Source organism: Notolepis coatsorum (assembly GCF_963971535.1).
Source record: "Notolepis coatsorum genome assembly, chromosome: 2".
NCBI classification, from domain to species: Eukaryota; Metazoa; Chordata; class Actinopteri; order Aulopiformes; family Paralepididae; genus Notolepis; species Notolepis coatsorum.
The window spans coordinates 206,251,275-206,278,947 of NC_140166.1; the positions used below are offsets into that span (position 1 = coordinate 206,251,275).

Below are 27,673 nucleotides of genomic sequence, written 5' to 3' on the forward strand. Positions count from 1 at the left end.
CAATGGTGGAATGAACTACCCACCCCAGTTAGGACAGCCGAATCACGTCCAATCTTTCGCCGTCGACTAAAGACGCACTTCTTCAACCATTATCTGAATTAAAAAAAAAAAAAAAAAAAAAATCTAACCCTAACTAACCGTACTGTCATGCACTTGTCCTAATAAACTAACCTACACTGTAGCACTCAACACTTTGATGAACATTGTTGCTCAGCTGATAGAGTTGTGCCCTTCCTGATGGCTTGTCGTACAGAACTTGTAAGTCGCTTTGGATAAAAGCGTCAGCTAAATGACTAAATGTAAATGTAAATGTAAAGCTCCACAAATCATGTTAAACCCAGATTCGGCTCAAACAAGGGACTAAACACGTTTTGCAACGCCCTACCCAAAGCTGTAAAGGAATGTGAATCACTACCCACTTTCAAAAACACTCTCAAAGAACACCTACGGGAGACTGCATTTCGAAACTGGCCCCTACAAATGTCCTAACCCAGTTGTACAGTCAGTAAATGACCAAGTATGGCTTTGTCAGTATTCCAATGTACAATGTACAGTGTCGTCGTCCCCTACCCAACCCCCCCCCACCCCCCCCCCACCTCCAATGTGGCAAATCAGATTCGCAAAACGCATGAACCGGTTGCCTTTCGAATAGACGCGACCCGCGTGTACTACATCCTTGACCTTGTGAACCCACAGATCAGATCCACTGGGAGTCCAGTTCAGTTGATGACCAGCATGTGGCGCTGATGATGTACCAGAGACGTGTTTGGGTGCACCGAGGAAAACGAAGAAGAAGTCGTGTGACGTACAATATCCGCGCCGCAGAACCTACACGTGTTTTGTTTGTGTCGATGTGGTGCGGGCGATAAGTCCCCACAAACCATAACTAATATTTCTGTAGAAACGGGCGAAGAGAAGCACAACATCAAACATGGGGAAGAAACTCAAAGTTGGAAAGGCCAGAAAAGATAAATTCTACCACTTAGCCAAAGAAACGGGTAAGGTTATCGAGGCGCGGTCTGATTTTAGTAGCATGGTTGGCACTTAGTGGGACCCGGCTTTAGGAGGATTCTTCATACTTTCTAAAATGACAATTAACCTCGTCCTCCTCTGTTTGTTTCTCTCCAGGATATCGTTCTCGTTCCTCCTTCAAGCTAATTCAACTCAATCGTAAATTCCAGTTCTTACAGAAAGCCAGGGCTGTGGTGGACTTGTGTGCTGCTCCAGGCGGTTGGTGAGTTGGTGTGACACTTGTCAACAGCTAACGTTAACAAGCTGATTTTAACTTATATTTACCCACTGAGCTGTAATACACTGTGATGACACCTGCTTTTTTCAAAATCTCATTCCAGGTCGCAGGTGGCGTCGAAGTTTATGCCAATTTCTAGTCTTATTATTGGTGAGTTATGAACACACAACCATATTATTGATCAATGATGTGGTTTTGATTGATTGATTGAAAACTTTATTAACAGATTTCAGAATGGGTACAATACAGTATGGCTCAATACACAATTGTTAAGGGGATGCAGACCAGAGAAAGACTTTCGTCTTGTTTACATCAGGCTCCCCCATTTTCAATTCATGACATTTATGACATACGGCATACGCTACGCAACATACAGATATATATCATGACATTTCTGACATACATCATGACATACAGGTATACAGTCAGGGAGCGAAATTAACTTTTTGACTCACCGGCCAGTGGCGGGTAGATGGGAAGAGTCTACCCGCCAAGCATATTTCTTACCTGCCAATATATATTTTATATATAATTTTTTTTTTAAAATAAAATATATATTATATAATCATACTTGTAGTTGTATTATCTGCGAGACATCGCCACCACGCAATAAGTAAAAATGCTTGCTATCTGCAAACAGCTCCACTGTCTGTTTTGGCTGTGTTGCTCTTCTAGAAAAATAATCCTTTCAGGGTTGCCTATTGAAATACTGTACACTTTCCTACTGTACACTTTCCTGATTAATTGAAATGGGGGACCCTGATGTAAACAAGACGAAAGTCTTTCTCTGGTCTGCATCCCCTTAACAATTGTGTGTATTGAGCTGTACTGTATTGTACCCATTCTGCAATCTGTTAATAAAGTTTTCAATCAATCAATCAACCACACCTCCAGTACAGAAACATTGTTTGAGTTTGCGTGTCAGGTAGACCATTGATTGACAGTCGAGTCTGCCAATTACATCACATCGCTTGCACTCCGGTGCTGCAGCTGGACCTATTGCCCACCTCTGCTGTTGATAACGCTAGCCAAGTTATTATACACACAGATACACAGTGGGCCAGTGACTTTGGTGTAGGGGTGTAACAATGCATCGATCCTAAGGGGGAAATTCAACTGCATCGATTTGAAAATGTTAGAATAGATTATCGCAATTTTAATGTGTACACGTTATGTTATTGTCATGTCCGTTACAGCCAACACACCGACATACGCTACTGCATCAACGTTATGATTAACAAAGCAAGGCATTCGTTTTGTTGCATTAACGTTATATTACTATTGCTATCGATAAATCTAGGTGTTCTAAAATCTATTGCTATTGGTAAGAGAGACTATAATAAGTTGGTGTCTCGGAAAACGAGAGCCCTGATCGCGGAGTTTCAGGAAGTAAACAAGAAAAATGAGAGCTTCCGATTGGTCATTTGCTTTATTTCCCATGAAACCAGTCACTTCACTCTACTGTGATTGGACCGTTGGCTTGAGTGCAATGTGGGACTTGTAGTTTTTTAACGATCTCGCAGCGGAGGAAAAAAAAGACGAGAGAGGCTATAATCTGTATTCGCACAGCGTGCGCGTAATTGATTTTTACCGTTCGCATACAAATATTTTTAGGGGCCTGCTTATGAACTACACGTCTACACGCCACACGGCGGGCAGCCCTCTAAGTGTCATGCGCCAAAGGTAAAAACAGACCGCCCCTGGCGGGCGGCGGGCTTTAGTTTCGGTCCCTGTATACAGTACATATACAGGTGACATAGCACAGCAGCTCTACGTTGGATACAGAGCTGTATGTAAGCCATTGAAAATCTGAGAGTGAGTGGTGGTTTTGGACAACAAGATGACCTAAATGTCTGATACGACTGACACTCCAGGTGAGAGTGATAAAACAACAAGTGTGGGCATAGATTTTTATTACAGGGCGACAGTGGCTCAGGAGGTAGAGCGGTCGTCTGGTAATCGGAAGGTTCCCAGTTAGATTCCCGCTCCTCCTCCCGGGCAGCGTGTGGAAGTGTCCTTGAGCAAGAGACTTAACCCCTGTTTGCTTCCGATGAGCAGGTTGCATGGTTGCCTCCGGTGTCGGTGTGTGACTGTGTGGGTGAATGGGTGAATGTGAGGAACAAAAATTGTAAAGCGCTTTGGATAAAAGCTGCTATATAAAATGCACCATTGACAGGATTTGAGCAGCTGAACGGCTCTTTCCTGCAGTTCTACTGGCGTATTCAGGGTTTTTGGTTGCACAAGGCTGCTGCTTTGGTTAGATAAGTAGAGATCTGATGAACTCTCCTCTTCCTCCCGCTCACCGCAGCTGTTGATCTGGTTCCCATCAAGACCATCCCCAACGTTGTGACCCTGCAGGAGGACATCACCACAGACAAGTGCAGACAGGTGAGAGGAACCACACGCCACATCATCACACACCAATCAGTGGCTCTGTTACAATAACCAATATGTGGCTCTGTTACATGGTGATAATAACCAATATGTGGCTCTGTTACATGGTGATAATAACCAATATGTGGCTCTGTTACATGGTGATATAACTAATATGTGGCTCTGTTACATGGTGATATAACTAATATGTGGCTCTGTTACATGGTGATAATAACCAATATGTGGCTCTGTTACACGGTGATAATAACCAATATGTGGCTCTGTTACATGGTGATAATAACCAATATGTGGCTCTGTTACATGGTGATAATAACCAATATGTGGCTCTGTTACATGGTGATAATAACCAATATGTGGCTCTGTTACGTAAGGGATAATGTATAGCTACGAGGTCATTGTCGCAAAATAATTGACCGACACGGAGTTTAGAATACCGAGGCGCCTCGCCGAGGTGTTCTAAACGTCAGTGAAGGTAAATTATTTTGCGACAATGACCGAGTATAGGCTATACATTATCCAGCTTATTACATGGCTAACTTACTAACAATATACCTAATTCATTTTACACCATCGACCAGACGAGATCAAATGCAGACGCAGTTCTGTTCTGTCGCTCCGCGCTGTCATCGCCGGCAGCCGGCAGGTGTGTCTGATTGGCTGCACTGATGCAGTGTGTGTCAGTGGGCTTGATTGCTACAGCTGCGAACAGCGGTCATTATTGCTCGGCAGAGGTCCGTTATCGAGTAATAACGGACCTCTGACGAGCGCTATTGACCAATCACAATCAAGCATTTCGGCGAATGTTAAAACGCCATGTAATAAATGGTGATAATAACCAATATGTGGCTGTTACATGGTGATAATAACCAATATGTGGCTCTCTTACATGGTGATAATAACCAATATGTGCCTCTGTTACATGGCGATAATAACCAATATGTGGCTCTGTTACATGGCGATAATAACCAATATGTGGCTCTGTTACATGGTGATAATAACCAATATGTGGCTCTGTTACATGGCGATAATAACCAATATGTGGCTCTGTTACATGCAGGGACCGAAACTAAAGCCCGCCGCCCGCCAGGGGCGGTCTGTTTTTACCTTTGGCGCATGACACTTAGAGGGCTGCCCGCCGTGTGGCGTGTAGACGTGTAGTTCATAAGCAGGCCCCTAAAAATATTTGTATGCGAACGGTAAAAATCAATTACGCGCACGCTGTGCGAATACAGATTATAGCCTCTCTCGTCTTTTTTTTCCTCCGCTGCGAGATCGTTAAAAAACTACAAGTCCCACATTGCACTCAAGCCAACGGTCCAATCACAGTAGAGTGAAGTGACTGGTTTCATGGGAAATAAAGCAAATGACCAATCGGAAGCTCTAATTTTTCTTGTTTACTTCCTGAAACTCCGCGATCAGGGCTCTCGTTTTCCGAGACACCAACTTATTATAGTCTCTCTTACCAATAGCAATATATTTTAGAACACCTAGATTTATCGATAGCAATAGTAATATAACGTTAATGCAACAAAACGAATGCCTTGCTTTGTTAATCATAACGTTGATGCAGTAGCGTATGTCGGTGTGTTGGCTGTAACGGACATGACAATAACATAACGTGTACACATTAAAATTGCGATAATCTATTCTAACATTTTCAAATCGATGCAGTTGAATTTCCCCCTTAGGATCGATGCATTGTTACACCCCTACACCAAAGTCACTGGCCCACTGTGTATCTGTGTGTATAATAACTTTGCTAGCGTTATCAACAGCAGAGGTGGGCAATGGGTCCAGCTGCAGCACCGGAGTGCAAGCGATGTGATGTAATTGGCAGACTCGACTGTCAATCAATGGTCTACCTGACACGCAAACTCAAACAATGTTTCTGTACTGGAGGTGTGATTGATTGATTGATTGAAAACTTTATTAACAGATTGCAGAATGGGTACAATACAGTACAGCTCAATACACACAATTGTTAAGGGGATGCAGACCAGAGAAAGACTTTCGTCTTGTTTACATCAGGGTCCCCCATTTCAATTAATCAGGAAAGTGTACAGTAGGAAAGTGTACAGTATTTCAATAGGCAACCCTGAAAGGATTATTTTTCTAGAAGAGCAACACAGCCAAAACAGACAGTGGAGCTGTTTGCAGATAGCAAGCATTTTGACTTATTGCGTGGTGGCGATGTCTCGCAGATAATACAACTACAAGTATGATTATATAATATATATTTTATTTAAAAAAGAATTGTATATATAAAATATATATTGGCAGGTAAGAAATATGCTTGGCGGGTAGTAGGCCTGCCGCGATAAGCAATAAATCGATTAATTGCCGCGATAATTAAAATTAATGCAATGATTTTGACGGGCGCGATTAATTGCTATTTGCGCGTTTGTTTTAATGAGGCGGAACCAGTGCCCCTTGTCAGTCACTGTCCGTGTTGGGAGGCGGGCCGCTGGCTTTACTACAGAGCACAGCACAGATGAATGAATGAATGAAAACTTTATTTAACAGATTGCAGAATGGGTACAATACAGTACGGCTCAATACATACAATTGTTAAGGGGATGCAGACCTGAGAAAGACGTTTGTCTTGTTTCCATCAGGAGCTCCGTGGGGCAACGCCACATAGCTTAACTACATTTCTCAATAGTGTTGCTCCTTTTAATCAAGTAGCGTTAAATGCGCCGTGTGACGGGCTATCAAATAGTCATGTGAAAACCGAAAATCATGATCCAATTCTTTAGCGGAGTTCTCACTCGCTGTCTCAGCAGACATGAAGCGCGCACCGCGCACTGCTGCTGCTGCTACCCCCTCCCCACCTGTTTCTGTTTCTGTAACCATGTAACGTTAGTTAGCACTGCTGCTGCTGCTAATGCCTGCATGTAAACAGAGGCTATTGCCTCACCGTGACGTTAGTCTAGTCAGTGTGGGACCTTAGCTACCGTTACAAAATGACCCAGTCAACTATTCACTTAGTTTAATACACGAGGCATTGTGTAACGTTATCCAGCCGGCTAGCTACGGATAGCTCCCGACATCAACAAATCCTCCAGCAATAGTCCAGTGCATAATACCTCCGTTGGCTAGGTAACTAGTCACTACGAAATGTCGCAGTAAACTAAATAGTTCACTGAGGCGTTGTCCCAACGCCATCCAGCAGTAGCTACAGATAGCTCTTGGCATCAATGTCCTACAACAACAACATGCGTATTCGAGTCCCTGGTTTACATCGCATGAGTGAGGGCTGCTGACTAGGGTCCAGGTGCAGCGCCGGGGAAAAGTCTAAAACACCGGAAAAGACGGAGCGGTGGGCTTCAAAATAAAAGTTTTGGGAAATAAATGTCTCAAAAAAAAATTCTCTAACCGGTCGCAATAATATCGCTTATCGCGATATTTTCGGGGGCAATTAATCGCCCAGCAAAATGTGTTATCGTGGCAGGCCTAGCGGGTAGACTTTTCCCATCTACCCGCCACTGGCCGGTGAGTCAAAAAGTTAATTTCGCTCCCTGGTTACATGGTGATAATAACCAATATGTGGCTCTGTTACATGGTGATAATAACCAATATGTGGCTCTGTTACATGGTGATAATAACCAATATGTGGCTAACCAAACCCTGTTTTCAACAGCTTTCTCTGGGACAAGGGACAAGTAATTGGGGATTGCCGATACTGTATTAATATGCCATATACTGTCTTCTTGTCTATGATATTATTTATTGTTGGTTTATAGTCCTATTGCTAGAACTTAATAAATGTGTGGAGAAACGGCTTAGTGAGGCAGCCTCAGCGCACGAGAGCACATACGTGCGAAATTAATCGTTACAGCAAAGTATGGTTCTATTATTCTAATGACTTGTTTTATGAGGTATTATAGTAGTAAGTCCTACTGTAGAGTGTAGAACATGACATATTAGCATGACATCTCATTTAGTAATGTCATCAATACTGAACGACTGCACAATTGGCTCTTGACAAGCGTGTGTGTGTGTGTGTGTGTGCTCGCGTGCTGAGGCTGCCTCATTAAGCCGTTTCTCCATGCATTTATTTATTTATCCACTCTGGTTGGATGGTGTATTGTACTTGTGCTGTGTAATAACGGTACATTTGAATCTACCGGTAATCTAATTTTGAGATCAGTCACAAATCGCTTCCGCGCGCTACCTGTTGAATAGATCAGCATGGTGCAGTGCAATGCCGAACCTCTGCTGTTTTGCATACGGCCCCTGACGTTCTGCACACAGTTTAAGAATTAGTGACATATTCCATTCATGGGAAGTGGGAACGCAGCTACGAAGATTTTAGTTACGGAGTTAAGGAGACGTACGAAACTTTTACCAAGATATTTACAAAGGTACCTACGAACACGTTCGAGAATGAGGACCAATGTTCATATACTGCTAATATGCTGATGAATCCACCCCCCCTTCCTGCCCGCCCTTCTCCTCAAGGGTTGTGGTTGATACAATGCTGTTTTTTCTTTGTTTTTTTTGTCATTAGGCTATCCGAAAGGAACTGCAGACCTGGAAAGTGGATGTAGTCCTAAATGATGGAGCTCCTAACGTGGGAGCCAACTGGGTGCACGATGCCTTCTCCCAGGGTAGGTGGAGGATGGTATAGCACGGTCTTCTCCCAGGGTAGGTGGAGGATGGTATAGCACGGTCTTATCCCAGGGGAAGGTGGAGGATGGTATAGCATGGTCTTCTCCCAGGGTAGGTGGAGGATGGTATAGCACAGTCTTATCCCAGGGGAAGGTGGAGGATGGTATAGCACGGTCTTCTCCCAGGGTAGGTGGAGGATGGTATAGCATGGTCTTCTCCCAGGGTAGGTGGAGGATGGTATAGCATGGTCTTCTCCCAGGGTAGGTGGAGGATGGTATAGCACGGTCTTCTCCCAGGGTAGGTGGAGGATGGTATAGCACGGTCTTCTCCCAGGGTAGGTGGAGGATGGTATAGCATGGTCTTCTCCCAGGGTAGGTGGAGGATGGTATAGCATGGTCTTCTCCCAGGGTAGGTGGAGGATGGTGTAGCATGGTCTTCTCCCAGGGTAGGTGGAGGATGGTATAGCATGGTCTTCTCCCAGGGTAGGTGGAGGATGGTATAGCATGGTCTTCTCCCAGGGTAGGTGGAGGATGGTGTAGCATGGTCTTCTCCCAGGGTAAGTGGAGGATGGTATAGCATGGTCTTCTCCCAGGGTAAGTGGAGGATGGTATAGCACAGTCTTCTGGCAAGGTAGGTGGAGGATGTCGGGGCGGGGGGTGTGGCTGAGTGTGGCTGAACATGCTCCTCATCTTGGCTAGAGGGGGTGCGAGGGGTTCTCCAGGATAGCGGCCAGCTTCCTTCTCATCCTCTCTGCCACCACAATCTAGTTTGACCAGCTCAACTCCCACCACAGAGCTAGCCTTCACTCACCAGCTTGTTCAGTTTGTTGGTGTCCCTTGAGTTGATGTAGCCCCCCCCCCCCCCCCCCAGCATACCACAGAAAAGAAGATGACGCTGGCTACTACAGACTGGTAAAACGACTGCAGCAGTCTATTGCAGTCTCCTCGTCAAGAACAGCCTGCTCTGTGAGACCCTCTGGCTGGGAAACACCAAATAGGCTTATTACAGTAATAGATTATAATAATAACTTTATTTGTATTAGGGTCCTAGAGAGTTGAAGTACACCTACCCCCAACGACATGCATCTTAATCTTTCTTCCCGTTCTCTCTCCCTCTCTCCTCCAGCCAACCTCACTCTCATGGCTCTGAAGCTGGCCGTTGACTTCCTGGCCAAAGGTGGCACTTTTGTCACCAAGGTGTTCCGCTCCAAAGACTACCAGCCGCTGCTGTGGATCTTCCAGCAGTTCTTCAAGAAGGTGCAGGCCACCAAACCGCAGGCCTCCAGGAACGAGTCCGCTGAGATCTTCGTCATCTGCCAGGGTGGGTGGTCCTCACGGAGTTCATCCACGCGGTCAAGGAGGACGTTTTACATCCTGGATATTTCGGCTAATAAAGAGTTATTTTCTTTTCTCCCCCGGCCCGAATGTTAGGTTTCCTGGCGCCAGACAAAATCGACAGCAAGTTCTTTGACCCCAAACACGCGTTCAAAGAGGTGGAGGTTCAGGCTAAGGCGGTGAAAGATCTGATCCCCATCAAGAAGGCCAAGGTGCGTCTCCATGTCTCCATGTGTACATTTAAGATAAAAAAAAACGACTTATTTTTTTATATCCACTCATCACCGACTAATTTGTACCTCTTCCACTCCAGGCGGAGGGATACGCAGACGGTGAACTGACCCTCTACCATACTTTCTCAGTGACCACCTTCCTCAAAGCGGAAAACCCTGTGGACTTCCTCGGTAAAGCCAACGAGGTGAGATATTTGTACTCTTAATTCTTCAAAGTCTAATGTATGGTGTTTTAACCTCTTAACAGGCTCCCCCAAAAGTGGCAATTTTTTTTACTTGAACGTGGGGACTGCATACTTTTTCTTTTTTAAACCATAATACTGTACTTTATACTTATAGCACATGCATGAGCCTGGTCTCTTTTGAAAGATGACATTCTGAAGTTTCTGATACAATAAAGATTCACTTTTAGTGCTAATGAAATAGAGTAACATAGGTCTGAACTTGAGTTGTAGAAAAACTTGTTACTCACGTCACCTGCACTGAGGACCAAACTGGCAGGGTGGTGAAACTACATAATGGACTTGTGCACATCGGTGTGGGATGTATACCTGTGTACAGTATTATACGGTGTGCAGCTTAACCCTGGTGTTCTGGGTCCTGTCTGTTCAGATCACCTTCGACAACCCAGAGCTGGAGGATCACCCGGCCACCTCAGACGAGATCAAAGAATGTTGCGGTGACATTAAGGTTCTGGGCCGCAAGGAACTCCGGTAAGCAAACCGTGTCACACGCTCCATTAGGAATCAGGATTATTAAGGTGCCGTTAACCTCTTAAGCCCTAGTCATGTTTTCAGAAAATTTGCCTAAAAGTACATACCCAAGAAAATGGAAGATTGCTCCACTTCTACAAGGTCCATTTGCATATTCCTGGTATCTAGGGACATCTATGGACCTCAGGGAATGTATTCCCAGTGTCAGAAATATTGTGTCTGCTACTAGGCTTGAGTAAATTGTAATGAACCAAAGGAGAATATAGATTTTTCTTGTTGTGTCCAGGCTGCTGCTGAACTGGAGATCCAAGCTGAGGAGGTACTTGGCCAAGAAGATCAAGGATGAGAAGGATGAGGCCGCCAAGAAATCAGAAAAGGGGCCGGACCAAGAAATCAGGTAAAGTCCTTAATTTAATGAGCACATCAAAGTCCTTAACGAGAACATGGAACAAGCCGCATAAAACGCATAAAAACAACAGTCCTAGTCAAACAACTGTCACCATGTTCAAACTTGAGAGTTTAGTGCTAAACCTGTTCAGACAAGGACCGATGCTACTCAGATGTGATCACCAAAGAGGAAAGGGTTGGGTACCGAACTCTGTGCTTTTAAGGGTACCAACCAAATTACATCGGTACTACCGAGTACCGATTCATATATATATTACTGTCCCGTCTTTTGAAAGACCAGACGAGGCCAGAGGAGTTTGATAATATTTACTGAGGGTGGCCAGATAATGTTGAAATTTTAAAAACACAAATACATGATCATGTGATTTTAGTTTGTGGTACAACAATAAATAACAAAATGTCCTAAATAAATAACAATGTTGGAATTTACTTATTTTTTTACAACTGAAATAAAAAAGATTGTTATTACAGAGAGAGTTAAGTACCCAAAAAAAGGTACTGATACCGAATTCCAGGAACTGGTATCGGTTCAAATGTGAACGGTACCCAACCCTAGTACTGGAGCACACGGAGCATCTTAGAAAGACTTTGAACAAGGTGAAAAAGATTCACTGACGTTTCCACAGTGTCTTCTTCAGAGTAATACAACATTGGAAGAAGTCTATTTGAACCCTTCCCACAACTGGAAGCTTGTTAGAGGAAGCGAGGGGAGGAGTCGGTACTGCAGGCTGGATCAGCTCAGTTCACATAGCAACACCCCTTTACCACATTCTCTCTGTCTTACAATATGCTTCCTTTGCTTCATCTCTAGTCTGAGCTCAGATGAACAAGAGAGCGATACAGAAGAGATGCCCAAGAAGAAGAAGAAGGAGCTGGAGAAGAAGATGAAGGAGGAGGAGGAGAAGAAGAAGAAGGAGGAGGGAGGGGCAGAGAAGGAGGACGACGAGGAGGAGATGGAGACGAAACTGGCCGAGCTGAAAGCCGAGGAGGTGGCGGATCTGAAACGGTACGGTGTGGCGCTGGTTAGACGAGCATTTCTGTCCTTCTGAAGACCTGTCCTTCTGTGTCTCTCTAGTCTTAAAGGCCCATAGTATACCAGTCTTTTTGACATGTTTAAAGACCCATAATAGTCTTTTTGAGATGTTTAAAGACCCATAGTATACCAGTCTTTTTGACATGTTTAAAGACTCATAATATACCAGTCTTTTTGACATGTTTAAAGGCCCATAATATACCAGTCTTTTTGACATGTTTAAAGACTCATAGTATACCAGTCTTTTTGACATGTTTAAAGGCCCATAATATACCAGTCTTTTTGCCATGTTTAAAGACTCATAGTATACCAGTCTTTTTGAGATGTTTAAAGACCCATAGTATACCAGTCTTTTTGACATGTTTAAAGACTCATAGTATACCAGTCTTTTTGACATGTTTAAAGACCCATAGTATACCAGTCTTTTTGACATGTTTAAAGGCCCATAATATACCAGTCTTTTTTACATGTTTAAAGACTCATAGTATACCAGTCTTTTTGACATGTTTAAAGGCCCATAATATACCAGTCTTTTTGAGATGTTTAAAGACCCATAGTATACCAGTCTTTTTGACATGTTTAAAGACCCATAATATACCAGTCTTTTTGACATGTTTAAAGACCCATAATATACCAGTCTTTTGAGATGTTTAAAGGCCCATAGTATACCAGTCTTTTTGACATGTTTAAAGGCCCATACTATACCAGTCTTTTTGCCATGTTTAAAGACCCATAGTATACCAGTCTTTTTGAGATGTTTAAAGGCCCATAATATACCAGTCTTTTTGACATGTTTAAAGACTCATAGTATACCAGTCTTTTTGACATGTTTAAAGACTCATAGTATACCAGTCTTTTTGACATGTTTAAAGACCCATAATATACCAGTCTTTTTGACATGTTTAAAGACCCATAGTATACCAGTCTTTTTGACATGTTTAAAGACTCATAATATACCAGTCTTTTTGACATGTTTAAAGGCCCATATTATACCAGTCTTTTTGACATGTTTAAAATATTTGATGCGAAAAGCAACATCTTTCAATTCAAATGGATTTTGGTATATGAGTGAATCAATGAATGAATGAATATACATTATACGTTTAAGCAGCAAAATCTTGTTTATTCGCTACTACACAGACCCAACAGTTGGATCAATGCAATTTTTAACGAAGTGCAGCAATTTTAGGAATAATATATATATATATAGCACAAAGGACCTTTTCTCTTTTGAAAGGTAACAGGTATGTGACTGGCAAAGGACATGAGTGCTGCATACAGGGCACACAAAAATCTAAACCTTTATTTGTCCATAATGTAAATTGCAGGGACATAACCGCCGTATACAAGACATCAACATGTTATGCCTCGTTTTTGGCGTTTGGCTCGTTTCTTTACTCCAAGACGCACGATAAGACTAGAAGTAGAATTGCGAGGCGCATTGATCACTTCATACAAACCCTCACTTCACACGCAAAAGAAAAGGCTTGGAGGAGGAAGGAGAAGGCAGTGGACGGGTGCTACTGCAGTAAATCCATTCATCGCACAGACGGATTCTCTCGTAGCGTGCGTACAGCCGTGCTTCCTACGACTACCGCACAAACAGGGTTTAAGATTACGATTAAAACTGGACTTTGAAGAAGTCTTTATTCATTTCACACATTGTAACGTAGTCATGCAGCGACACACATAGGAAACACACACATTCTTAACTTTGTGACACATCCCGTCGTCCAAGGGCAGCCGGGAGCAAGTGCTCCTGTCCATCTTCGGGCAGGGACGTGACAGCGTTAGCGATCTATTCTGCATGTTTTTCCATTGTTTTTTTTAGGGGAAACCCTTGCGAGCACGGGGGGAGAACATGCAAACTCCACACAGAAAGGCCCGGGAAATACCCCACCTGGGTACCCGGCAACCTGGTCCCCGAGCGGGAATCGAACCCAGGACCTTCTTGCTGTGAGGCGACAGTGTTAACCACTACACCTTGTTCACTGAGCCCAGTACTTCAACTCCGTGAGCCGCTGTTATTTTGAAGGGGTGTCGTGTAATTTTTTTTACCGGTACTTCATAAAAAAATTAAGAAATAGATAAAATGGTTTTTCTTTTTCTTTTTCAAACTAAATCCTCAATTTGAATAAAGTGATTAATCTGATTAAATGAGTCTTTTTCTTTTATTAAATCAACTTTCTTTAATGAATATAACTCATCAGTTTCGTCAACATAAATAATCCAATAAGGGCACAGTTGGTATGAAAGTGATGGTGACGTCTTATAGTATAATATTAGTGTAGCCTAATCTTTAACTGCAACTGTGAAGAAAACCGCCATTGGTTTAAACAGATTGAATAGACACAAAAAAAAAGATAAACATTTCGAATGTTGATTTAGAATTCGAATGTCAACATTATGATCGAAGCTTCGAAGCATTCGGTACAGCCCTAGTGTCGTGTGACAATGTGCCCCCCCCCCCCCCCCCCCCCCCCCAGGAAGAAGAGGAAGCTGCTGAAGGAGAAGAGGAAGCTGAGGGAGCGGGTGGAGCTGAAGATGGACCTGCCGGGCGTCTCCATCGCTGACGGCACCGACTCCTCCATGTTCTCCCTCAGTACCATCAACAAGGCCAGGGTAAGACGCACGCACACACATATGCACACATACATGCACGCACACGCATTTACACACACGCCCGTGCGCGCACACATACACACACACACACCCTGTGTGAACTAGGCATATCTGACTACTCTTAATGTCTGTCCTGCCTCCACCCTTCACCCAGGCTCTGTGCGAGATCACCAGGGGGGACATGAAGGGAGCGGACTTCCTGCTGGCGGGCGAGGAGGACATCTATCTGTCTGACGAGGAGGAGGAGGACGACGAGGATTTGATCTCCCTGGACTCCGACTTGGAGGACGAGGAGCTGGAGGAGGTGGAGCAGAGGGAGAAGGAGCTGACGAAGTTGGTACTGAAGAACAAGAAGTAAGGAGAGGATGTGTCTGACACGGTTCTGACAGCAGGGTTTCCATTGATTCAGGTTTAATGATTTAAATAAAACCCATGGTTCCCTCAGGTGTGTGTAAAGATGGCGACCTCCTTGTTTTGCATCATCACCTGTCCAGGTTAGAAAATGAATGGAGCTAATAGTTAGGATGAATGATGTCAGTCCAGGAGGCTGCCGTCTTTATGCACATGATCCGTCGTCTCGGGCAGCATGACTGAACCAGACTGGGTGGAGCCAACCGTTTGTATGGAACAGCGTGTTCAATGGAAAGTCGTTGCACAATCCTGTACTAATTTCATTTAATTAATTATTTGGACAAAGGGGACAAAGCATCCCCTGATCAATTTAATATTTGACACTGATCATTTAATATCAATTATGAACATTGTGTGAACCAATTCAGTCAGTGCCTTGATATTTGTAAAAGGCATTTGAAATTGATCTATGAATATGAATTGGTTATACATCTGTGTATGCCGTTCCTTTATCCCAGCCCACGTTTCACTCGATGGCTAGCTCAGACTCTGTGTGCGTGTGTGTGTGTGTGTGTGTGTTTGTTTGTTTGTGTGTGTGTTCCAGGGTGACCTTCGTGGAGAAGGAGAAGGAGGAGGAGGAGGAAGAAGAAGGCAGTGGACTGTTGGTGTCACTGGAAGGAAAGGATGAGAAGAAGGATAGAGAGACCAACCTGTGGTTCAGCAAGGTGAGGATGCAGCATAACGGTGTTTATCCAAACTGCTCAGGAATGAATGTGTTCGCACATAAAAGGCACAGTCGGTATTAGGGATGGGCATCGATTTTCGAATATTCAAATAGTCATTAACTTTTTATTTTTTTCAATCTATTTGTTTATGCGAATATCGTTTTGTCTAAAAAAAAATACAGGCACCTACACTGTAGTAGTGTATTGAGAGGGGACCCTATTAACTGTTGCACCGCTGACCGGCATGCTGGATACATGTAGCTAGCTAGCCAGGTAGCATAACTAGTCTGTTAACAGCTGGGAGAACAGAAAGGAAACATTCTCACATGAACTTTGACCTCTGATGCTGCCTTCCTTCCTGCTCGTTTCACAGGGGATCTTTTCTGAGATTGATCTGGAAGGAGACGCAGAGAGCGAGCTCAAACAGACCCAGATACTTCAGAACAAAGACGCCACAGGTAAGGGGTAACCATCTTCTCTGTCAAGGAACAGGCCTGTCCAGGCTTAAAGGAACACTCCACCCTTTATAAGAAGCCTATGATTAGTTACACCTTTAGATGCAAAGCACCACTTTGAACGGCAATGTCACTTACTCGTTCATTCACTGATTCCGTCACTCGCATATAGCCACTCTGCCCCCTAGTGGCAGCACACATGCTTAGCACTCTGTGTAAAACCAGTTCAATCTATGTGAGGTTGCTTCACATCCATGACACTGTCCTTGGTCATCACATGATTTGGTACAAATTTGAAGTTATTTCGGTCCATTCAAAAAGTGAAGCAGCTCCATCCAAACTACTCCTGTATAGATAACGATGTCTAGAAGATTAGATTCGATTAAAATGTATTGTCATTCTACAGCAAGTACAGTACAACAAAAAGAAGTTTGGCATCCAACCAGAGTGTAAATGTAGCAGTAGAGTGCAACAGCAATATACAATGTACAGGTGATTCAACTGGGTACAACATATACAAATGAGTACTACGGAGTGTAGTGCTAATCAGATGTATGTACAGAGTTGTAGTATAATATGTACAATGATACAGGTGTAAAAAGACAGTATGGTAGTAGTCGTACTGGCCAGCAGCGTAACTAGTAAGAGTAGGATATGTATAGATATAGTAAAGGACTAAGTACAGACGGGTGTATATCATAAATCAAATCAAATGTATTTGTAAGGCCCGACAACACACATTAATGTCCCCATGGGCCGGACACATCTTCTTTAAACAAGTCGAGAAGAAACATCACAATAAGTCAAGAAACTAAACGAGAACGCCATAAGGTCCAACAAATTTAAAATAAATGCAAAATTAATGAATGCAATGCAAACACTCCCAGACATACCCCATGCGAAGGTAAGGAAAAACTCACTAAAACCTAACAATAGGAAAAAATGCACCACAGGCAATGTGGAGGAGAGAAACCTTAGAAGGGCCAATTCAAGGGGGGATCTCCCTTCTTAGATGTCGGTGATAGTAGTGTTACAGACGGACAGTTGGTAAGCATGCACTCATGTGTGTAGTGAAACACAGATGCGTGCATGCAATAGCAACTGAACATTTAGACAATTTTAAGATGGAGCTGATAGCGATAGCAACTGAAAATTTTGAAAGATTAAAGATGGAGCTGATAGCGGATCTATTTGAGGCATAGGGGCGGCGCAAAGAGGGTCGCGTCCTCCCCGTCTTAATCACGGGACGTTCAACACTCCGGTCATAACTCCGAGACAGCCGGAGACAGGGAGACGGGGGGCGGCGCAGAGAGGGTCGCAACCTCCCCGTCATCATCGCGGGACGTCCAGCACTCCGGTCATCACTATGAGACAGCCGGAGACAGGGAGACAGGGGGGCACGCAGAGAGGGTCGCATCCTCCCGGTCTTCATCACGGGACGTCCGACACTCCGGTCATCACTCCGGGACAGCAGCTCACAGGGAGACAGGGAGATGGGACAGGCGTTAAGACAGTTTGCGTGATTGTAATGGGCGGACATAGCAATGGTAGATACAAGTGGTAAGCATATATGTGAATAGAATAGATATATGAAGTAAGCATATTAAGTGAATATTCTGTCCTATATATATATATATATATATATATATATATATATATATATAGGACAGCCGAAATATATATGCGGTGAGAATAAATACTATGTGTATTTATTTTATTATTATTATTATTATAGCATCACTAACTAATGCTAATGATGTCTACTGGAATAGAATTTATGAAATGCACCTTGGTACTGGAATAACCTGGCAGTGACATGAATGTAGAATTAAAATGTACACAAAGAGAAGACGGAAGGAACTCTTATTTAAATAAGCTGTGAACAAAATAGTGTGATGTAAGTAAAAAGGCTGTTTCAGTATGATTGCATCTACTCACCATATCGGTATTTTCAGGTAAAGGCAAGAAGAGGAAAGCTAAGGAGGAGGAAGCGTCCACTCAGCCAGAGGAGGAAGAGACGGGACCATCACAGAAAGCCGGGCCGGAGGGTGACAGCGACTCTGACGATGACAGCAGTGATGACGAAAAGTAAACGGCCCTTTAACGTTCATGACATTACGGTGCTCTTTAGTCGAGATACACAATACCACCAACATTACTGCCAACTATAGTCTCACTGGCACTTTTCCCAGGATAATCTATATGTACATCGTATGTGCAGTATCGGCTGGTCGTCATTAGAAGATGTTTGATTCCAGTTCCAATTCTTCCAACAAATAGGATATCAAGTCTTGCTTTATTTGTCACACATAAGGTACATGTACATTACAGTGAAATGCTTGGTTCTGTATGAGCCCCCTAAGATTGTGCTTCATACAGTAAAAAGAATAAAGACCAAACACCATACAAAGTATCCAATTTATAAAACTAAAGTACAAAATGCATACAGTTAGGACTGCCCAAACCCATCCAATATTTCGCCGTCGACTAAAGACACACTTCTTCAATAAATAAAAAAACGAACCCTAACTACCGGTAACCTTACTGTCGTGCACTTACTAACCTACACTGTAGCACTGAACACTTTGATGAACATTGTTACTCAGCTGATAGAGTTGTACCCTTCCTGCTGACTTGTCGTACAAAACTTGTAAGTCGCTTTGGATTAAAGCGTTCAGCGAAATGACTAAATGTAAATGCAAAAATGTACTGTAAAACATGTGACACAGTTCCAGTAAGTATGACTGTACTTGTGTGTGTGTTTTTCTAGGGACATTGCCAAGATGAAGCAGGCCAAAGGGGCCAAGGGGGGCAGTGGGTTCCCAGAAGAGGCTGAGGACGAAGACATGCAGGTGGTCCCAGTGGAGCGCATCAGTGAGTCACTTACTAGGACCCATAACGTCCAACAGCTGGACGTTAAAATGCACCAAAAGACTCGAGACGTGGGACACATTGAATGAGCATTGGCGTCGATACTCATCGCTCTCCAGTCCCCGGTGTGTTTGGAAAATGTTTGAATTGCTTGTTGCAGTTCTGTAGTCAATCCCTTTACACCTAGTAATTAGAGGACTTTTAAGTGGATTCGATAGTTGAGATGGTGTCTGTTAAATTCGACACGCAAACTGGGGATACATCAGGATAGTGTTGGCAAAATGGTCCGTTTGTAAATTTGTATGCGATTCGTGTTTCTTCTCCTCAGGTAAGCGTGCCAGAATCCTGGACCCAGAAGGCCTGGCGCTAGGCTGCAAGATCGCCACTTCCAAGAAGATAGCGAGGGATCTGATGGACGGCTCCTTCCACAGGTAAACTGTGTGTTGTCTGTGTGCGGTGCTCCAGTGTAGCACTGGGTAATAAACAGTGTTGTGCTAGTTACGGAAAAATATTACTATTTACTTCATTTCAAAAGTAACTCTGTTACTTTATTGATTACTTACACCAAAAAGTAATGTTACTGTGAAAAGTAACTTTAGTTACTTAAAAAACAAAAACAACTATTTCAATCGCTTGAATGTGGTCAATCTCACCAGCAATGACATCGTACGTGTGCCTACCCTTTATCCTTTTACAGGCCAATGCAGCTTTCAGGCGTTGTAAAGTAGTGGGGTTTATCCAGTGAGATGTTATCCCGAGGAAGCTGTTGTTGTGGACGGACCAAATGTCTCCGGTGGTCGAGATGTAGTCCAGCCCCTCAAATCTTTTCTTTAGCTCATTTTCCATTTTTGTATGAGTCGGATGAGTTCGGGTCTTTAACGTTAGACTCAGCTACTAGCTTTGTTGAAGCATGTTGTTTCTCCAGGTGCTTCAACAGATTTGAATTGCTGTTTTGGGCAGTAGATAGGATCTTTGAGCCAAGACACAATTTACATTTAAACTAAAACGTTATTTTCTTTGTGCTCGACAAAAGAGAAATAGTGAGAATATCTCCATGTGTAAAAACTCGACTTAGTGGGCGCCGCCATGACAGTCTACTCTAGAGTAGAGTAAACACAAACACGGCCACAACGTGTCTCTGCATGTGACACAGGAGTCAGGACTGCACTGCAGCTCGCTGCCGCTCGCTACCAATCTACATAAAAATAGCGCAGTAACGAACTATTTAGTAACTGTAATTGAGTTACTGACTTACTGTATTTAAAAAGTAATGCGTTAGAGTACTAGTTACTGCCAAAAGTAATGGCGTTACTGTAACACGTTACTTTGTAGCACGTTAGTCCCAACACTGGTAATAAATTAAACAATATATCACCCAGTCTTAGTCCAACGTATGAAGGACGTGGCTGCACACAGAGCCCCTGTATCGACCCGGCTGCACGTGCTTTACGCAGGTTTGCCAATTCGGAGGACCAGCACGAGGTGCCGGCGTGGTTCATAGACGACGAGCAGAAGCACCGCAGGAAGCCAACGCCCGTCACCAAGGAGATGGTGGAGGAGTACAAGCAGAGGTGGAAGGAGATCAACGCCAGGCCCATCAAACGAGTGGCCGAGGCCAAGGCCAGGAAGAAGAGGAGGGTATGGACTATGGAGGGAGAGGGGGAGAGAGAGAGAGAGGAGAGAGAGAGAGACTTACGTAATTTAGCTGAACACTTTTATCCAAAGCGACTTAAAAGTTATGTACAACAAGGGCGGCTACGTGGCGCTCGCAACAAATGCTGGAGACTAGGCTCAAACAGGATGCCTCCTGTTCGAGCCCCGCTCTCCACATTGCTTTCAGTTTAGCTGGTCGTCCACAGTAATACGCAAAATAATTGACCGACACAGAGTTTAGAATACCGAGGCGCCTCGCCGAGGTGTTTTAAACGTAGTGAAGGTCAATTATTTTGCGACAATGACCTCGTAGCTATACATTATCCCTTACTTATTTCAGGACCCAACCTACTAACAATATACCTAATTCATTTTACACCATCGACAAGACGAGATCAAATGCAGACGCAGTTGTTCTGTGGCTCAGTCCGCTGTCAGCCCAAATAAAGTTATTATTATCGCCGGCAGGTGTGTGGACTGATTGCACTGCTGCAGTGTGTCAGTGGGCTTGATTGCGAACAGCGGTCATTATTGCTCGGCAGAGGTCCGTTATCGAGTAATAACGGACCTCTGACGAGCGCTATTGACCAATCACAATCAAGCATTTCTGCGAATGTTTTTTTATTTATTTTATTTTTTTAACTTTGGCCATTTCCCTGGCTCTTTTATACGTTTATCGCATTTATACTTGGTCAAGTTCGACCGACAGAAGCAGGCTGAAAGGGTTCAGATGGGGGGGAAGACACTCTGGGAAAGGCACGGCTGCAGTCCGGGATTCGAACTCGCTCAGCCCCAGATCCGTGACGAGCACGGTTGTCCACGGCGCTGAAATAGCACTTGCGGTACGTGGTGAGCTACTGGAGCTCCCCTAATGAATGTTTTTTTTTTATCCACTTTTTCTCCCATTTTCTATATTTTCTCCCATCCCAATTTCGTATCATCCAATTCAACCCTCCCCTGTCACGAACGCTGTTTCTTGCCTCCCACAAGCCGGCTGCAATGTGGACTAAGTCATACATGGCACAAGTCCCCTCCGGTACTTGAGGTAACAGCAGTCGCATCTTTTCACCTGCGCAGCTCGATCTCTCAGTGGCGAGGAGTAACGTGTGGGAGGCTCACGCTGCCCCCGACACTTCCTGATTCTACTGCGCAGGCGCACCAACCGACCTGTAGGAGTCGCTGTCCACAACGCCCGATCCCCACCCATCAGTTTCCCACCCGCTAATACGGCCAATGTGTATTACTGCGGACGACCAGCTACACTGAAAGCAAATGTGGAGCGCTGGGCTCGAACAGGCAAGCCCAGCATCTCCAGATTTTGTGGCGAGCGCCTTGCCCACTACGCCACGTAGCCGCCCCGCATTTCGGCGAATGTCAAAACGCCATGTAATAATCTAGGATAATGACTGGGAATGGGAGATATATTTCTCATTTCGAAAGGGTGAGAAGTTAGAACGAGAGAAATAACATGGAAGTTGATTTTGTGATCCTGTGCATCTCTCTCTCTACCAGATGCTGAAGAAGATGGAGTCTGCGAAGAAGAAGGCAGAGGCCGTCGTCAACACAGTGGACATCTCTGAGAGGGAGAAGATGGCCCAGCTCAAGAGGTAGGGTGGAGCGCTACAACCGGATACCAGAACGTGCACGTACATTTAGCGGACTCTTTTACCCAGAGAGCCTTAATATAACAATAAAGAACAACGAGACAAAGGAGGCAAAGGAAAACGGGGTAAGGGGGGCAGAGCCAAAGGAAAGGGTGGGAAGGGGAAAGGCGGGAAAGGACACGCAGGGAAATGAGCGAGAACTTTTTGAATTCTGCCTTTCTGTCTTTGTCAGTTAATGTCACCTGCTGCCTTGTAAGATACGATATTCCTTTATTGATCCCCTTCGGGAAATTCAGGCATCATAGCAGCATGGGGGAGGGGGGGGGGGGGTTATGGGCATGGTAATAGTAGGAGACATAAATACAGGCAATAGAATATATTATAGTACAGTAGAAATAGGCAGTGTAAACAATCAAATTAACTGAATATACGCATATGAGAAAGTAGGCAGTGTGATCAAAGGTGCAGATGAGGGGTCTGTATGCCCTATCAGTAATATTATACATTATGATAAATATGGTTACAATAAACACTAGAATCTAAATATATACTATGAGTAAGTATATATTAACACTTGTACCGTTAAGTATATCGTGGAATCGAACCCCTGATCTTGGTAGCAGAGACGCTCTATAGAACGAGGAGACAAAGCACTGCGGGGGGTTTTGAAGTCCATAACACTAAAGATGGCGGTTCAGAGAAAATAACATTCAGAGAAAATTATTAAGTGTGATGTGATTTTGTGATGAGAATAGTTGTATCTTACATGTTGAGGTGAAATGTGAGTTTTAAAGATGTGCCAAAAAGGCTGGGAATCACAGTGAGTGGTTGCCGTGGTAACTAGGGACCAATGGATGGCGCATGTCTAGAAGCTGGTATAAGTGGTCCTTTTTGACCAAATTAATAATTCTGTGTTGTCTGTAATTTACCAGTGACTTAAAATATGAAGAAAATACAATGACATGTATGACGGACACTTGGATGCGGATAACTCTCCATTCAAAGAGATGGTGGGGGTCAAGTGCTCTACCCTTTCAGTTATACAGGGACACGGATTCACAATTGGAGAAAGAATCTGCTTTTCAAACCACATGTTGCAGATCAGGATGTCTTCATTGGCTGTGGTGGCCTGTGCGTTGCATAGGGTTGTGTCTGGATTAGATGCTGTACTGCAATCCCTGTAGCTGATGATTACATGCTGGATATTCAGAGTGGAAATATTAAGGGCACTTGTTTCTTTTTTTTCTTTTTCTTTTACTACAGAATCTTAGTGGAATCTGATTGGTTTTTGCTTTACGTGACTTAATTGTATTACTACATATATACTAAAAGATATGTTATACAGGCAAGTAGCAGCTAGCGCCCGCTCTGAATAGATCTATGTTGTTACAGCTTATATCAAGATTCTCAATCCTTGTATATAAATGTTTTGGAACCTGTGCAAAACCTGCCAGTCAAACTGACTTCAGATTCAGATAATTAAATTTTATTGTCACACCATATACATTTTTTTTAATTTTTTTATGTCCATACATTTAATACACAACGATCTATACAAACCGTACAATACAAAGGTATACGTTTTTGTTTTTTTACAAGATACAAAATCAGTGGATAAATAAAAATGAAATTTGTAATCTTGGTCATGCAACAGTTGTAAAAGGCTTCGCCAACCCGTTAATAATGAATGCCTTTTGTCTCTCAGTATCTACAAGAAGGCAGGCATCGGTAAGGAGAAGAGGGAGGTGACCTACCTGGTGTCCAAGAAGGGCACGGGGAAGAAGGTATCTCGGCCCGCCGGCGTCAAGGGCGCCTTCAAGGTGGTGGACGGTCGCATGAAGAAGGACATACGGGCCGTGCGGAGTAAAGAAAAAAGAAAAGGAGGCAAAGGAAAACGGGGGAAGGGGGGCGGAGCCAAAGGAAAAGGCGGGAAAGGCGCGAAAGTGAAGCCCAAGAAAGGACGCAAGGATTTTTGAATTCTGTCTTTGTCAGTTAATGTCACCTGCCGCCTTGTAAGATAAGATATTCCTTTATTGATCCCCTTGGGGAAATTCTGGGGCTGGGTGGGGGGGGGGGGGGGGGGGTTGTAGCGGGTGTATGTTAATGAGGTTCCATCGGTGAGCTAAGATGGCTGCAATTGACCTATCTCAAACCCCGCCCTCTTTTCTTGATCCTTATTCACTTCCCTCGGACAAACGGAAAGTTCTGGTGTCATTGTTGGAGGAACTGCCGTAATGGAGCGTGTCAGTCATCTAGTAACTCCGCTGCTCGAGTAGTTTCCCCCCCATGTTCTTGGAACCCGTCCAACATCATACCATTCGCAATTCCCCTTGTGGTTACTTTACTCTCCGAGGGCATAGAAACATTTCAGTTTGTAACTGTAAAAATGGTTATTGGTTATGAAAGTGTCAGCCTCTGCGTTGAGAAAGGATTATTACTATTGTCAACTGTCTATGACAACAATTTCAATATCACAATTCCTAGCTAGCTAGCAACCAACCGTTGCTCTTACAGTAGGATCGGCATGAGGGAAGGCAAGAATGTAGTACATCTGGCCAATGACGGGTTAAAGGAACACGCCAACTTTTGGGGGAAATCGCTTATTTGCCATCTATCCCGGGGTTAAATACATTTTTAAAAGTTATTGGACATTTTCATTTTCTAAGTAGATACATACCGTACTTTTTTTGCCGAACCACTGCTGCCTGGGCTACTGTAACTATCTGATGATATCCACTTCACTCAATTTCCTGGTAAACGGAGCTTCTCAAGTGTCGGATGCGTGAAATCACTGCGCCCAGGCAGCAGTGGTTCGGCAAAATTAATTTCGAGTATGTATCTGCTTAGAAAGAAACAAGGTAATTTTCCAAAAATTTTATAATAGAAATTTTCCAGCATTTTTCAACAGCAGTCCTACCATATTTCACTATTTGTGGATTTTGTAGTGCTTGAACGTGTGGAACAATTTCGACACCCACATTAATCAAATCACTATGCTTAAAATGTTATTCTACTGGCAATAGGGCACCCTATGGACTACCATGTGACTGACACTCTTCTTACATGAAGTCCCTCTATCTACCCAGCCCCCCCCCCACCCCCCCATATACTTGAGGATCTTAAAAGATAATGCATTCTGGGTATATGTATTTTTTATTTAGAAGATTGAATATTTGCTGTTCTTTCTTTGAGTGGAGTTCTTTCAGTGCTTGAACCGCTGGAATAAAACGAGTTTGACACAATAATGACTAATAGGGATGTATTCATAGCTGCCTATCGGTTGCCGGGTCAACATCACCATAGTTGGTGGTAATGAAGAAATTCCCCAGTACTATAACTGCTAGCAGAAATGTAAATGTGATTTGATTGTGCTTTCCCCCCCAAATTTATGAAAAACTAAACATAAAGTTTGGAAATTTGTGTTTGGTAGATTATTTCTGTTGTAATAATGCTTCTTGGCAATACATTTTATACCGTTGGAAAGCCTGTTTATTTACCTTTTTAAATGGTGCCCTATTTGTAAGGAACATGCATTTGTGGGATGAGCTCAATGAGTATGTGGGTTCCGCCCATGAAAGATTTGACTAGTCTTATTCAAACAGCTTATTCTGCAGTTGCTATTGACTCTTTGGATGATTGAAGTCTATCTGTAACGAGGAAGAAATTAAACATATTGGCAATTTTACAATTTATTAATTTAACAGTCAGGAGCCTCAGTACCGTGTGGAAGAGCCATACACAGCCACAAAAGCCTGGCACCTCATGCTGGACACCAGCGTGGTCACACACTGCTGTGGGATGGCATTCCACTCCTCAACCAGGATTTGTCGCAACTCTCGAGTCGGCCAACGTGGTTGTGTTGGTCACCCTAACACGAATAGCACGCCTAAGCTGATCCCACAAGTGTTCAATTGGGTTGAGGTCAGGAGGACTGTTGGCAGGCCATTATATTCTCTACTCCCAAATTCTGGCGGTAGTCTGATAAACCCCGCTCTGTGGGGGCGAGCGTTGTCATCTTGGAGGATGGAGTTTGGTCCCAGACTGGAGATATGGGATTGCCCCTGGTAGGGTGTGGAAAAGTGACCATAGCTCAGTGTATGAAGGTCTGATCGAGGTCCATATCTGAGGAGGTGCCAGGTTGTTGTGGCTGTGTATGGTTCTTCCACACGCTACTGAGGCTTCCGACTGTTTATTCAATTAATAAATTGCCAAAATGTCTCTTTTCTTCCTTGTTACTGATAGACTTCAATCATCCAATCCACCAAACAAGAGTCGATAGCAACGGCAGAATAAGCTGTTTGAATAAGATTTGTCACATTTTTCATGGGCGCAACCCACATACTCAGCTGTGCTGCTCATCCTACAAATGCATGTTCCTTACAAATGGGGCACCATTTAAAAGGTAAATAAACAGGCTTTCCAACGGTATAAAATGTATTGCCAAGAAGCATTGTTACAACAGAGAAATATCTACCAAACACAAATTTCCAAACTTTGTTTTATGTTTGTGTTGGAACTCTGATGTTGAAAACTGGATTATCTTTCAACAACCTTTGTCCACTAACCTTAAAATAGTCATGGTCCAAGTCGGAATTGTTTGTAAAAGTGATTTGTTGACAGTTGTGTTACAAGAATCTGTGTCGGCACTGAAAGAGCGGTATTTATGCACCCCTAATTCAGAAATTAGATACATATGCATTTACTGTGAGACATTTTCCTCTTAATCTTGTAAATACAGTCTAAACACCTTTGATAATAAATGTTTTTCTGAAATGAATTGCTGTCATTTACACATCAGAATGCCATTTGCTTCATTAAAGGTAGAATCTATGTCGTGGAAGTTGGAACAGACGAACAAGCCTGGTGTTGTGTTTGGTTTTAAATGTTTGTTTTGGTCTGATGTTAATGGAGATGGGGAGGTGTTGTTAGTACTGCTGGCTACACCTCAGGATCTGCCAAGAGTAAAATAAGTCGCTAAACTCCAACCCACATATCAGACCAAAACAAGAAAAAGTAAACGAAGCACAATAAATAGTTTGTATCCAAAGCACAATTTGTTAGTTTGTTCCTCACATTCACACACCGACGGCAGAGGCAACCATGCCAGGTGCCAACCTGTTCATCGTGAGCAGTTAGGGGTTAAGTGCCTTGCTCAAGGACACTTGGACACACTGCCTGGGAGGAGCTGGAATCTAAACGGGAAACTCTGGATTACCAGATGACTGCTCTCTACCTCCCGAGCCACTGTCGCTATACCAAGCAGGGCTCTCTTTTGCCTAGATGTCGCTGTTGACTGCTTTGGGTAGGGCGTTCCACATTGATGTGGCATAATTGCGAAACGTGTTTAGTCCCTTGTTTGAGCCGAATCTGGGTTTAACATGATTTGTGGAGCTCCCTCTGGTGTGATTGTGGTATTC

General features: G+C 43.6%; 1 protein-coding gene across 1 annotated transcript; it reads left to right on the forward strand.

Moving 5' to 3' along the window:
• The first annotated feature begins 832 nt into the window (after nt 1-832).
• On the forward strand, nt 833-27,027 carry ftsj3 (FtsJ RNA 2'-O-methyltransferase 3). The gene is made up of 21 exons (XM_084309300.1): nt 833-998; nt 1,129-1,234; nt 1,353-1,399; nt 3,558-3,637; nt 8,154-8,253; nt 9,380-9,574; nt 9,685-9,800; nt 9,902-10,006; nt 10,434-10,534; nt 10,821-10,931; nt 11,754-11,948; nt 14,462-14,597; nt 14,752-14,951; nt 15,553-15,673; nt 16,047-16,131; nt 18,084-18,216; nt 18,899-19,002; nt 19,328-19,430; nt 20,454-20,637; nt 22,165-22,259; nt 23,962-27,027. Exons 1-21 carry the CDS (start codon nt 932-934, stop codon nt 24,230-24,232), a joined length of 2,655 nt encoding a protein of 884 aa, XP_084165426.1. The 5' UTR covers nt 833-931; the 3' UTR covers nt 24,233-27,027.
• The last annotated feature ends 646 nt before the right edge of the window (nt 27,028-27,673 follow it).